The 13,746-nt window shown below is 33.4% G+C and overlaps 3 protein-coding genes across 4 annotated transcripts; all 3 read left to right on the top strand.

Annotated features, from left to right (window-relative positions):
- Positions 1–195: 195 nt before the first annotated feature.
- On the top strand, positions 196–1,034 carry LOC105765769 (protein RADIALIS-like 3). The gene is made up of 2 exons (XM_012585023.2): positions 196–551; positions 736–1,034. Exons 1-2 carry the CDS (start codon positions 289–291, stop codon positions 755–757), a joined length of 285 nt encoding a protein of 94 aa, XP_012440477.1. The 5' UTR covers positions 196–288; the 3' UTR covers positions 758–1,034.
- A 780-nt stretch (positions 1,035–1,814) lies between these two features.
- LOC105770062 (uncharacterized) lies at positions 1,815–5,561 on the top strand. Of its 2 annotated transcripts, none has more exons than XM_012591105.2 (9): positions 1,815–1,960; positions 2,130–2,201; positions 2,286–2,360; positions 2,581–2,664; positions 3,762–3,831; positions 3,905–3,996; positions 4,692–4,733; positions 4,819–4,899; positions 5,194–5,561. In XM_012591105.2, the coding sequence occupies exons 1-9, from the start codon at positions 1,934–1,936 to the stop codon at positions 5,263–5,265; spliced, it is 615 nt and encodes a 204-aa protein (XP_012446559.1). In that variant the 5' UTR covers positions 1,815–1,933; the 3' UTR covers positions 5,266–5,561. The 2 variants fall into 2 exon arrangements, with proteins under 2 accessions (XP_012446559.1, XP_052487294.1); XM_052631334.1 differs by lacking the exon at positions 1,815–1,960 and adding an exon at positions 1,966–2,053.
- Positions 5,562–5,843: 282 nt separating this feature from the next.
- Positions 5,844–9,679, top strand: LOC105770061 (alkylbase DNA glycosidase-like protein mag2). The gene is made up of 2 exons (XM_012591103.2): positions 5,844–7,296; positions 9,403–9,679. The coding sequence occupies exons 1-2, from the start codon at positions 6,128–6,130 to the stop codon at positions 9,422–9,424; spliced, it is 1,191 nt and encodes a 396-aa protein (XP_012446557.1). The 5' UTR covers positions 5,844–6,127; the 3' UTR covers positions 9,425–9,679.
- Positions 9,680–13,746: the final 4,067 nt, after the last annotated feature.

Here is a 13,746-nt window from a genome sequence, read left to right as displayed (position 1 = left end):
TAACTCTAGAGCGAATCCACGTTTACTCTGAAAGTAAAGTGAAACCACGTCGGTTTTACGAAGCTACGCTGTTTTTTTGCAAGGAAAGCAACAGCAAAGTAGAGACAAAAAAATCACCGGCCCACCATTCTAAACCCTTCCTTTTTCTCTCTCCTTCTTCTCCTATTATATAAACACCACCATTTGACAGTATTTTAATCATTCAATCTTCTACACCTCTTTTTCTTTTCTTTTCTTTATTTTGGCCTCAGACCCTTAATTTCGATTGTTAATTATCACTGTTCCGCAATGGCGTCAGGTTCGAACTGGACGCCAAAGCAAAACAAGTTGTTCGAGAACGCTTTAGCTATCTACGACAAGGATACACCAGACCGGTGGCACAAGCTAGCCAGGGCTGTCGGGGGGAAGACCGTGGAGGAAGTGAAGTTGCATTACCAGAACCTTGTGGATGACATCAAGCAGATAGAGTCTGGGCACGTGCCTTTGCCCCCTTATAAGAAAGCTGGAGGGAACCAAGGATACAACAATTTCATGGACGATGAAGAACCAAGGTTTAATTCACCCTAAACCCTGTATATTTAATTGCTCGGTTTTCAGGACCATACTGCTTTTAATATCTTCTTTAATTGAATGAACTAACTGGTTTAGTTTCGAACTATTTTTTGCATGTGTAATAATATTATAGTATTTGGCAAAGACTGATATCTGATCTTGTGGTTTTCTTTTTTCCTGCAGGATGAGGAATCTCAGGCTTTAGTGAAGTATGAACCAGAAATAGCCTGTAGAATATCAACCTTTCAATAAAAGGAAATGCAAAGCAGCCAACATATAAATTATTGCTCTTAATTTCGTTTACATTTCCTGCTCATATATATGTTTTTTGTGTGCTTGAATGTAACAAGCAGCCACAACGTTCCTATACTTGCATGTGTCAAGTATGAAATTATAGCATTGGTACCTTGTTTTTATTAATGTTAACCTATCTTTGTTCTTTATTCATTATTAATAACTTAGAAGACATGAATTACATCGGATTATATTGTATTCATTAAATAATAATTCAATCTTGGTATCCAAACTTGGTAAATATACGAGTGAAATTCAATCCTATATGTTATAAAGTTCAAATCATGTTTACTTGGGATGGATTAATTTTGGGAAGATTTAATTAACAAATTAAAGATATTACCTCTTGGAGTAATATTAAATTATATATCATTCGTGTATTTTAACTTTACAAAAGCATGGGATATCGCATAGCATGAAGAAAAAGGGTTATATGCCAATTATTATGATGTTGGAACTTAGCTACAAAAAGCCTCAATTTCAGACAGTTTTGGAAGTGCATAAAACAAAAGGCAAGGCATGATATTAATGTATTGTAAATTAATAAGAAATTAAAAGAATAGAGATAAAATGCTTAATAACATATAATAAAAATGTTTTTTTTTATTTCATCTCTTAAATAAATTAAGGGATTTATATATAATATTATCAATCTTATTTGTTGAGTATAAAATTTTAGATATGGACATTCTTAATTCTTTTAACTCGATTTGTTTAACGGTATGAATATAAATATAAAATAAAAGAATATACACACGAATAAGCCAAATTTATTATTTTTAAGATTTTTAAATGAAATAATAATAGTTGCTTAACCACATTTGGACTCCCTTGATTTCTATAAGTGTTAACTGAGTTATGATTTAAACCAATGCAACATACGAATAATGATGGTAGAACAACTTACTCTATTGGTGGGCTTAAACATTAGGGCTTGGGACCAGGGTCATATTTAAGCACGCGTACTAAACACGCGCCTTACACCGTTTCTTTACTTCTTTTCTCTGGCTCTCTCTTTCTCGATGCTTACCACTGGCTCCTTAACTGGAACACGACTTTTTGCGAAGACAAATATCTGATAGTCAAAATGGAAGACAAAACTTGTCCCTTCAAGGTACATAAAAATCCGTCGCTTACCCTAAAATATCTTCCTTTTCTTTTCTTTTTTTCTTAAATTTGATATTCTTGTCCGAAAAATCTTGTAAAAGTACGTTCGCTTTTCCCAAAAAAATTGGAACTTTGTTGAAAATTTTAAACTAATTGATGGTTGTTTTGTGATGCAGATAATATTGGGTTCATCTTCCATAGCTCGCCGTAATATATTAGCTGAAATGGGATATGAATTCAGTCTCATGGTAATTTTGGAAATTTTATTGTTACTAATTTATTTCAACTTTAAATAATAATAAAGAAGGGTTTCAGTTGGGTTGTTTTTATAGAGTGCAGATATTGATGAGAAAGGTATCAGAAAGGAGAAGCCTGAAGAGTTAGTCATGGCTCTTGCTGAAGCGAAGGTTCTGTTTTTTATTTAATGGAGGAATGCTTTTTTTTTTTGAATGATTGTTTTCATTTACAGAAAAGGGAGTGTATCATAGTCTAAATTCTAAATTCAATGTTATATTTAATGTGTCTTTATTGTCTACTTCTGTGTTTTAGAACATCAAAATTGGAGAAGGAATGATATATATATGTATATATGTTTATATTGATTTGAATGTGAATTATACATCTCAGGCTGATTCCATTGTATCAAAGCTACAAACTATGAATAATCAAGACAAGGATGAGAGACCAACTATTTTGATTGCTGCTGATACAGTATGTCTTGACTTTGTTTAGTTACCGACTGAATCTCCTCCTTTATGTAGTTGGCCATTGTTTCGCCAATTGCCATCTATGGTCCAAACCTCCCAGGATATATTTCTGAAGGAAGTAAATTATATGTTTCAATAGCAATGGCATAAGTGCTACTTAAGGTTCTACTATCTTGTTTTCATTGTAACTTAAGGCTAATGGGTGGCTTAGGTTGAATCACATTTCTCGTTCGTTAAAAGCCAATTCTAATCCTTGGTAGATTTATCACGAAAGAATAAAAAGGGTAGGCCTTAAATAAAAGATTATTCTAGTTTCTGACAAGCATTCACTTTTAGAATGCGGCTTTTCTATTTTCGTGTTTGAATCACTTACATGCTTTGCTCTTTCTTTTTAACTGTTTCCACTGCAGCTGTTGCCTGCTGAATGGTATTTTCTTGGTATATGCTTAGCTGGTGAAAATTTTTCCGCATTGATGATCATGTAAACGATGCAGAGCCGGCATTACTAATTACTTCCAACCAAGTATAAATCTATTCCTTTGATATGCTTTAGACTTCCTTAGGTGTTCTATTATGAGCACAGTCGATGTTGCATGTGACAAACATTTGAAGAACAGTTCATAAGTAATATATTGCAACATAACCCTTTTCTTTGCTGATAAAGATCTATTTTATTTCTATAGACATGTTAGTTTGCTCTAACCATATGTTGGTCAATCATTTCCACCCTTCAACCTTTCAGGAGGTCCCTATAATTGCTTCCTTACTCGACTGCTGCAATGTTTAAGAATTTGCTTTCGTAATTAATTTGGATTGTTTTGACCATAATTATTTTCAATATTTCTGGGGCCAAATGTAATCAGATTTACCGTTGGTTTTAAACCAGAAATGCTTTCTATGTGAAAGAAACCCGATAATCCCTAACTTGTGTAGGACTACTATGTTGGTATATCTTTTACTGATGTTTTGTGTCCTAAATACGTTTTTTAAAATGTATCCTCAAACATAGATGGCAATCGGTGAAATTTCATGCTTGTGAGCATAGACATATTTAATATCTTCCACCTCAATTCCTTACTGTTATTGTTAAATGATCTGAAGGTGGTGGTCTATGAAGGTGTTGTACGTGAAAAGCCAGCCAATGAGAAAGAAGCGCGTGAATTTATAAAAGGTTTGTCTTAATATTTTGATCCAATCCTTACTCTTCTACTCTTTCAAAAATTTACGGATTGACCATTATGCAGGTTATTCGGGTGGGCATGCGGCAACCGTGGGATCTGTTATTGTTACGAACCTTAAAACTGGATTTAGAAAAGGAGAATGGGACAGAGTCGAGGTATTAATGGCTTTCATTCTTGATTTGAGTATTTAATTCTTGGCACCTTCTCGATTAATTATCAAACTTTGCTGATGTTAATGAACGGAGAACATCGGAGCAATATCAACTAAATGATGTGGTAGTCGTGTACTTTTTTCGTGTATTATGTTCTTTCCTGGCTGTGTCAAGTACGAAGTGAGGGGTGTTTCTTAGGAAGAAAGATATCTTTTGAGAACCCTAATTAACATATAATAACACAGCTTCGAGTATATAGAGACTGAAAATGTTTTGATTTGAACCCCGCCACTTCTTTTGAGGAATGGGCTAGGCCAGGTCATTTCTCATGAACAATAACTAGGTAGAACCTATATGCCGATACTCACAATTTTGATAACCATACCAGTAATTTGGAGATCTCTCACTAACTCCCATTCCAAGGTCCTTTCATTCCTTGTGTGTGTTGGCTATGGTTCTCTAGCTTTCTTAGTCAAATTATATGTACTTGTATCAACCTGTGGTAGTCACAAAAAGAGCATCAACTGCATATGAAAGAGTAGCGAAGGTGGGGTAAAAATCAAATTGTCATTAGAGAGATTCATATCGAAATTATGCGAATTCCATTGTAGGCACTTGCTATGTAGTGTAAGAGTTACTAAAGCATGTCCATAATGTGCTAAACATTTTTTATATAATTTAATTTGTAATCCATGCAGATATATTTTCACAAAATACCAGATGAGATCATCGAGAAACTGGTAGGTGGTTTCTTCTTCTTTGTTCTTCTCCCTTGTTTTTCTTATTTCACAAGCAATATCGATTATCTTTTTCATTCCTGTTCAGATTGAGGAAGGGGCTGTATTACATGTTGCTGGAGGACTGATTATCGAGCATCCTTTGATAATGCCATATGTTAAAGAAGTGGTTAGTGCAATAATTTCAGTGAATCATGTGGTTACGAACTAACATCGGTGTAGGAACTAGGATGTGCCACTTAGTAAACATGATTCATGATTGATGCTTCAAGTTGTCTGCTAAAATTGACATGCTTAACTTAGTACTCAATCCTAGGCTATGAGCAAATCATTCCATTTCGAAATAGTTCGATAAAATGCCTTGGTATCCTTCAGAACCTGTTCTCTAAACTCCCAAAGCATCTTTTAGTGTGGTTAGCTACTGGATTTTCACTAGAGAAGATGTTGTTTGCTATCGTTGCAGGTAGGGACAACGGACAGTGTGATGGGATTGCCGAAAGCTCTCACGGAGAAACTAATAAAAGAAGCCCTCTAGGTTCCGCATTATTCAATTCCATTATCGGAGTTCATTTGCATTCATTTGGCTCGGTTGTTAGTCCATATTAGAAATCTTACTTTAAGTTCTAAACGTCGGATAAATCAACTACTTTTGAATCTAAAAGTTACATTTGAAAAGGCATTCTCATTGTTAATGCCATCTGAACTCTCTGATTGTAATGTTCATATAACTGAACACCACTCGGCTCGAATAGCTTATAAGTCTAATTGAACTTATATTTTATTAAATGAATTTAATGGAGTATAATGGAATAATTTAAGTTTTATCTTCAATTGAGCTCTATTACGAGTCTAGAGGATTTTGTCTCGTCAAATCAATCGCCATGAATTGCTCATTAAAATCATATTGCTCAAAATGAACGTCTCTTTGCATGATCAAGGATATATTTTTTTGCATATGGATCTCACCGAATCACACATCAGTACAATCTGTGAAGATTCGACCTATAGCTTTCAGTCACACCTGTAGGAGGTCTGTGACTCAACACTTAATAGCTTATTATCCGAATGGGCGGAAGCCGTTTTTAATGAACCTTGTGGGCTGTTTTTGAAGTAGGGTTCGATAGACCCTTGTGTGGGGGCTGCTAAAGCACGCTCTGTAACCAAGCGTGGAATAATCGATTAAGCGGATGAAAGAAACTCGTCCTCTCTAAGAAGCGAAATTAAAACACTCTTTAGATTTTAGAATTTAGATTGTAAATTAGAACCAAAACAATAAAAGGCAGTCACTCCACTCGCTCGTGTCTTCCTTCAATCCCACCTCCAGTTAACCCCGACGCCGCCGTCATCACCTTGATCAACCGTGGACTTTTTATTATAACCAGATTTTTATCGACCACATGGGCGAACAAGCCTCGGGACAGCCTCAACCACAGGCTCAATCTCAGCCTTCAAACGACTCTTCCGACGCGACCCAATGCCAAACCCAAAGGCAAGCCCAAACTCTAACTAAAACTGAAAACTCGAATGATGCCTTCGCCGCCGCTGCTCCCACCGTTACTACCGCCCTCGTTGTCTCTGCTTCAACGGAACTCACCGATGGTTCTCCCCTTACATCCTCTCCTCCTTCTAAAATCCCTTCTCGCCCTAGAAAAATCCGGAAACTCTCCCCTGACTCGAATTCCGAACCGAATGCCTCCCAACAAGCGACGACTTCCACAACATCAACATCCGTAGCGGTGCCGCTTAAAACCGTCCCCAGAGCTCCCAAAGCAAAACTCAGTCAGCATCGAGCCCTAGTGGTGGCTCCCCAATTCTTTGCTCGGTCCCTCTCTTGTGAAGGCGAGGTTGAAACCGCCGTTCGACACCTCCGTAACGCCGATCCCCTCCTTGCTTCGTTGATCGATCTCCATCCGCCTCCAACCTTCGACACTTTCCAGACCCCTTTCCTCGCTCTCACCCGAAGCATTCTCTACCAACAGCTCGCTTTCAAAGCTGGAACTTCCATCTACACTCGCTTCATCGCTCTCTGCGGCGGCGAAAACGGTGTGGTTCCCGAGACTGTTCTTTCCTTAACCCCTCAACAGCTACGGCAAATTGGTGTCTCAGGACGAAAAGCGAGTTATCTTCACGATCTCGCGAGGAAATACCAGACAGGGATATTATCAGACTCCGCGATTGTAAATATGGATGATAAGTCACTTTTTACCATGCTTACTATGGTCAATGGGATCGGTTCTTGGTCCGTTCATATGTTTATGATCTTCTCGCTTCATAGACCCGATGTTTTACCGATTAATGATCTCGGGATTCGGAAAGGGGTTCAGTTACTCTACAGTTTGGAGGAGTTGCCGAGGCCTTCGCAGATGGATCAATTGTGTGAGAAATGGAGGCCTTATAGGTCAGTTGCTTCGTGGTATCTCTGGAGGTTTGTGGAGGCCAAAGGAGCACCTTCTAGTGCAGCCGCTGTTGCTGCTGGTGCTAGTCTTCAGCCACTGCCGCAAGAGGAGCATCAACATCAGCAGCAGCCCCAGCTTCTCGATTCCATTAATAGCATTCTGGACCTTGGGTATGATCTCTTTCTTGGAAAAAATGTTCCCTTTGTTGCATTTGCATATAATGGTCTGACTCTTATCAGTATTAGTTGCATTTGAAAAACTAGCTTTGAAATTGGACTAATAGTAAATATAAGCCATACATTATATTTATTTAAAGTGCTATTTATTAGGCTCGAATTTGTTACTTTGCTTCTTTTAGCTCTTACAGATTTATGGAGGTCATAGAATATGAATCTCCTGTTAAGGGACTAAATTTTTACATGCTTCAATACAATACCTGCCTTGCAACATTGAGTAGAACGTTAAGCGAGCAAAGCTTATTTTTGGATTCTCATTCTTATACATATATATAAATGGACATCCCATGGATATCTAGTTTACTTCTTTCCTTTGAAGGATTGGTGCTTGAAAAGCATCAAATATAATATGTAGATAATACTAGGGAGTGCATGTGTAGTTATATGTTTGTGTTGGCAGGAAAATACATTGAAGGTAATTTGGTCATGTTTTTGCATTTGAAAAATGACAATAAGTATATTTTTGCACTGTCTGATGGATTTAGCCTCTGCTTCGAAAGAATTTGACCTTTAATTCAAATAAGAGTTAAACAGAAGTTTTGGTAGATATTAGTGTGCCCAAAAGAGGAACATACATAGCTGAATTTGGTCTTTTATGATTACTAGTTCCTAATATCACATTCGTTTATGTGTTTATTTTCTTAATTCATTAATTAATGTATTTGTATTTAATGTGATTAATATAAAGTAATATTATTCAAAAATTTAATATAAATTAAAATATATTAACTATTTTAATATTAAAAATTACAACAATAAAACCTTGAAACCATAATTAACCTCTGGAAATAGTAAGGAAATTCAATTTCTCTTCTTCTTTTTTTTTGTGATTTTTAGCTAACTGCATGGAAATACCTAACTGTTAATTGCATATTTAGTGTTATGTAACTTAAAATTGAATATTTTTAAATCATAGCCAAGTGTAATTTAACATGGATACAGAGCTTAATTTTAGCTTTAATAGAATATTTTTCTAATCTTGAAAACTTAATAATAAAATTAAAATGTTATTCTAATGTCAAGATAGTAATATAAATAAATAATAAAGGGTATTTTTGTTAGTTCATAATTTTTTCCAAACTTGGTCTTTTATTTATATTATAGATATAGATTATAAATGTATCTTTATGTACATGATTAATTCATTGGTGAAATTCACATTACAACTTTACAAGGATTAGTTAGCCTGGATACCATACATCATTTCTAGGCTTGAGTCCATATGATTGGTCTCTTGTGTATAAGTTGAGGTACATGAATGACCATTGGAGGGTGTCAATCATGATATGCCATTCAGCTTTGTATGTTTTATGTGCATGAAACTGGGAATTGTAGTAGAACCTTTACCCTAGATTCAAGTTCCATATCGGTCATTGCTGTAGCTCTCTTATGCTGGTAGAATCCTACTTCTAATTGCTAGCTTACAGTTTAGCACCTCCCCTTCAGTTATATTCTTGTTTTGTTCTGAGCTGCATCTCTTTCACAGCTAGTTAAGGTAAAAAGCCTGAATGAGAGGATTAGTCTTTTCTAAAATTTGTTTCTTTAATTGTGTACTGGTTTCAAAATGCCTTAAAACTTTCTATACTTGTCGAGTTGTTATCTGTGTTAAAGAAGTTCAGTTAAATTTCCATGTGGAATCCTAGTTAAAGATGTAATTTTCTGCATAGTCCTAATTGATTAAAGGTATTGATAAAGATAGTTTATTTGCTATCTTGTTGATACTCCTACCATACTCTAAACTTTGCTGCCTAAAGATGCCAAGTTGCCTGCATATATAGGTACTGTACCTATACCATATTCATACTCCCCACCTTACTTTTAAATTAGTCGATTGGTGTCAATTATGCTATAATTTTGAAGGGTGAATTACAAAAAATAACCATGAGGGGTATATATATCCATGATCTTGTGTTTTCTTACAGTTAGCTCTTCAAAAATGCATGCTCATGTTCCCTGGATGATATACCTTTTCCATAGTTGAAATTTTAACTTTTTCAGTTTTAATGCATTTGTAATGATTTTTCTGTGTTATGTTACCAGGGCCTGTACTTGGGGGCAATGATTATCACTGGAACAAAATGTATGTGATTTGTCACAATCCATTGATCAACTTGAATGACAGGCACTTCAAATGCGAAAGTAGTGTTGTGAAAGCCCTTAAAGCTTATAGGCCTTATAAGAGTGATGTCTTTCAAACTTTGGGTCTCTGTAAATCTGACTCGAGATTTGAATAAAAACTCTGCCCAGTTGTTCGGTCTCTGTAAAAGGATACCAGTTTTAGTTCAGTTGAATAAGCATGTGTTTCTTTGAACTCTAATTTCTCGCCGCATATTTGTGCATCTTCGCAACTGCTGCTCACGGTAAAAAATGGTCATATCCCACTGTTAACACCTCTTTTTTTTTTCTCCCTGGTTTTAAACATCCGTGTTTAATGTTACTTGATCAGTTAAATTGCTTAAATAAAAATTTGAATATTTATATAATGGGTTAATGTATAAATTTGCCAGAAATTGAAATTTTCCATTATGTTTTACTTGCCAAATTAATGGTAAATTTAGCATTCCACTTCAATTTTATATTAAATTTTGCCACTTGATTTTTTATTAAATTTTACTATTTAATTTTAATTTTAATTAAGTTAACTTAAGTTTAGTAAAATATTAATAAAACTATTATTTATGAAAAATAAAGTATGTTTTATATTTTTAAATATTTAAAAGCTTCCTCTTATTAAACAAAAATCCGAAGTTAATTTATAATTTTTAATAATGTTATAAAGTAACTTAATATTCACTGTTAAAATACAAATATTTGAAATTATCCTCCCATTAAATTTTGTTTTCAAATCATTAGAATCAAAATCTAATGGTAAAATTTTATTTAGCGGCAAAATTAATTAAAATTTAATTAATTTCAAACACATAAAAGTTGAGCGTAAATTTATCCATATTTTTTTTTCAAAGCTAAATTTATTAATTTATTCAATGAATGGAACCATACAATTTAGGGAGAAAATAATAATAAAGACTCGTCATAGATGAGAAAATAATAACAAACACTCGTCATAGATGGTGAATGACAAACTTCATCAACACAACAAAGGTTTTAGCCTTAGCATCAATAAAATATTATGACACGTTGACAATTGGCTTTGTCACAACTCAAGCACGACATATCTGGAGTAATTCAAGCACTTAATATGTTAAGGAAATCAGCCCCAGATGGTCCAAAGCGGCGAGCAAAAATCGACAAAAGAATCGAGCATTCACCAAACTAGAGAGGACGACAACAAAATCATCCCTAAAATCACTTGTAAAATTAAGATTACATGCATAAGCAATACTAAAAACGTGCTACAGTAGCAAACAAAAACTTCTAAAACTGAAGACTTATTAAACAAGAGAAAAACAAACAAAAAACATATAAAATTAAAACAACACGAGTCCAAATCGACATGTGAAATAATTTATTATTCAGAAATACTCTCGAAACATAAACAAATTAAGAAGTTGATGAAGAGCCACCCACTTTCCAAGAAAAACTACTGGTGACGGGTGAAGTTCTAGCGAACGACAAGCACCGCCATCTGTTTATCACAACTTGTGAAGACAACAAAGATACCCATAAAATAGATCTGCAAACTGAAAAGAGAGAAGACGTGTGTAGTGAATGAGAAAAAGAAAGAAAGAAAGGGTCGATGAGAGAAGAAAAAAAGCAGGCGATAGCCAGTCCAAAAGCTACCGCTGAGCAATTTATCCATATTCTTAAAGTATAATGGTTAACATCAATCAAAATAAAATATAGTGAAAAAACTTTAATATCCATTTATAGTAAAGTGACAATTTTCTACTATAACCCTTTATATAATTAAAATAGATATTATAATATGAATATTTTTTAATGTCATATAATTATATTATATTATATTATATTATATATGTTATAAATTTTAGTAAAATTTTCATAACAGGCATTGCATTATCTAAACTATTAGTTAAGTGCGATTGAAATAATATTACAAGTCAATTTGACACCAACTCGATTAAATAAATTATTGAAATAATTTTACATATTTTAAATAAGTTATATTGTTACGAGGATACTTTTATTTTTTTTCTTGTTTTTCTTTATAAAAGAAACCAAAAAAAAAAATTGCAAATGTGAAAGTTTAAATCCATGACACCAACATTTATAAAAATCTTTTATTTACTATTTTAACCATGTCGAAACCGTTTTTTGAAAACAAAAATTTTTAGTTTCGACTTAAAAATAAAAACTGGAGTCGCCACCGATCCTTTATTAAGGTGTGATCTGCTCACCTTAAAAATTATTCTGGTCCACGAATTTTGAGAAAATGAGTTCGGGAGTCAGTTACGCACGAGTAAGGATTAGCACCCTCGTAACGCCCAAAAATCGGTACCAAATTCATTATTTAATGTCTTAGTGTCAAAAATCTGAAAAGATTTTAAAAGAGAACTTTTAACTCGCAAACGAATCAAAATAATAAAATATTCTTATTTTAAAGAAATAAAACATCACACCCAGTAAGTTAGGGCACAATGTTTTTAAATCTTCAAAATACCCGAATATTGCCTTTTGCTTTTGAAAATTCTTATTTTGAGTAGTCAAAATATCAGGACCAGTAAGTTAGGACCCAACATTTTTGAATTCTCGAGAATAAGCTTTTATTTGAAATTTGTGGATTTATTGCGAAACAAATACTTGGCTTTCTAAATTCATCGAAAAATAATCGCAATCCAGTAAGTTAGGACACGATCTTTCTCGAGAATCATGAATGCCAAATATTTTGGAAATTTGTAAAATACGATGATTTTAATACTTTGTCAAGACCAAAATATATTTTCTTTAGAAATGTGGTCAATATTAATGCATAGCATGAAACCATTACTTCAATTTAAACTACATATGTATATGTATTTACCAAAATATATAAATACAAGTACAATATACAAGCAAATTTGAAAACATGAGTGGGCACGTACTTGACACATAAATATAAGTGTACATATAAAGAAGTAAGTGAAGAAATATATACAACAAACTTATAATAAGTTATAAAAATATGCATGTGAATGTGGAATGACAATTGCAAAAAGAAGAAACAAAAAAATGCAGATTTGTGTTTGTTTACAAAAATAAGAGAAATGTATTATATATATATATATATATATATATATATATATATATATATATATATATATATATATATATATATCTGTAATATGAAGTATAGAAAATGTATGTAGATGTATATATATTTACAAAATAAAAAAGAAATGTATAGGTATATGTACAATATGTATAAAATAACAGAGTGTATATAAAATAATAAGAAATATTTATAATAATCCAAAAATGTATATTATGTAAAACATGTGTATGTATACATTGGTAAAAATAAAAATAAAAATTATGAAGAATAGTATATAAAACATACGTATGTACATATTTACAAAAAGGAAAAAAACAAAAATATAAGAGTGTATATATAGAGAGAGATTAAGAAATAAAATAGAAATAGAACATGTGAATAAAATATATAACATACGTATACTATAAAAATATACCTATATATATATATTAAAAGAAACTATGCGTATATACTATATATAAAAATACATATATATATATATATTATATAAGAACCATGCATATGAATGACTATAGGAATAATAATAGTAATAATAATAATAATAAATGGGGACTAAACCAAAATTAAACAGAATTTTGGGGTCAAAATTAAAATATTTAAAAAAGGCTAAATTAAATCGCGCATAAAAGGGGGAGGACCAAAGGAATAAATATCCCCGTGCTGGCCAAACGGCGCGTAGCACGGAACCAAATTGAAACAAAAATTGAATATGCGGTCTAATTTTAAAAGAAGCAAAACGGGTTTAATTGAAGTGCGCCGCAAAAATAAGGGACTAAATGAGCAATTATACCATTAAAGCCAAACGCACGGATCCTCCCCTTCGGGTCGGGTCACCGCGCGGGTCATGGCCTCCTAAACGGCGTTGTTTTGAGGTTTAAATAAAACTCATTTTTTCTTTTAAAAAAATTCCTAACCCGTTTTAAACAAAAAAAAAATGATGGACCCCCCCTTTCTTTGTTCTCTGCTAGGGTTTCATACCCAAGCCGTCGCGCCGCCGTTCAACCGGGTGCCACAACTCCGATCGCGACGGAGGTGGCACCGATCGATACTTCCGGCCAAAGAGGTAAGTTTCCCTTCCTCTTTTCTTGGTTACTTTAAGTGAAATAAATGAAAATAAAGATAAAAGAAAAAAAATGATGGTCACTGCAAAAAAACTAAAAGAATCACCTAAAAAAACTTGAATTTTCTGTCCTCTATTGAATTTTTTTTCT

This window comes from Gossypium raimondii, chromosome 5 (assembly GCF_025698545.1).
Source record: "Gossypium raimondii isolate GPD5lz chromosome 5, ASM2569854v1, whole genome shotgun sequence".
In the NCBI taxonomy this organism is placed as follows: domain Eukaryota; kingdom Viridiplantae; phylum Streptophyta; class Magnoliopsida; order Malvales; family Malvaceae; genus Gossypium; species Gossypium raimondii.
Note: the sequence above shows the minus strand (reverse complement) of the source record. Positions and strands in the feature narration are given on the sequence as shown.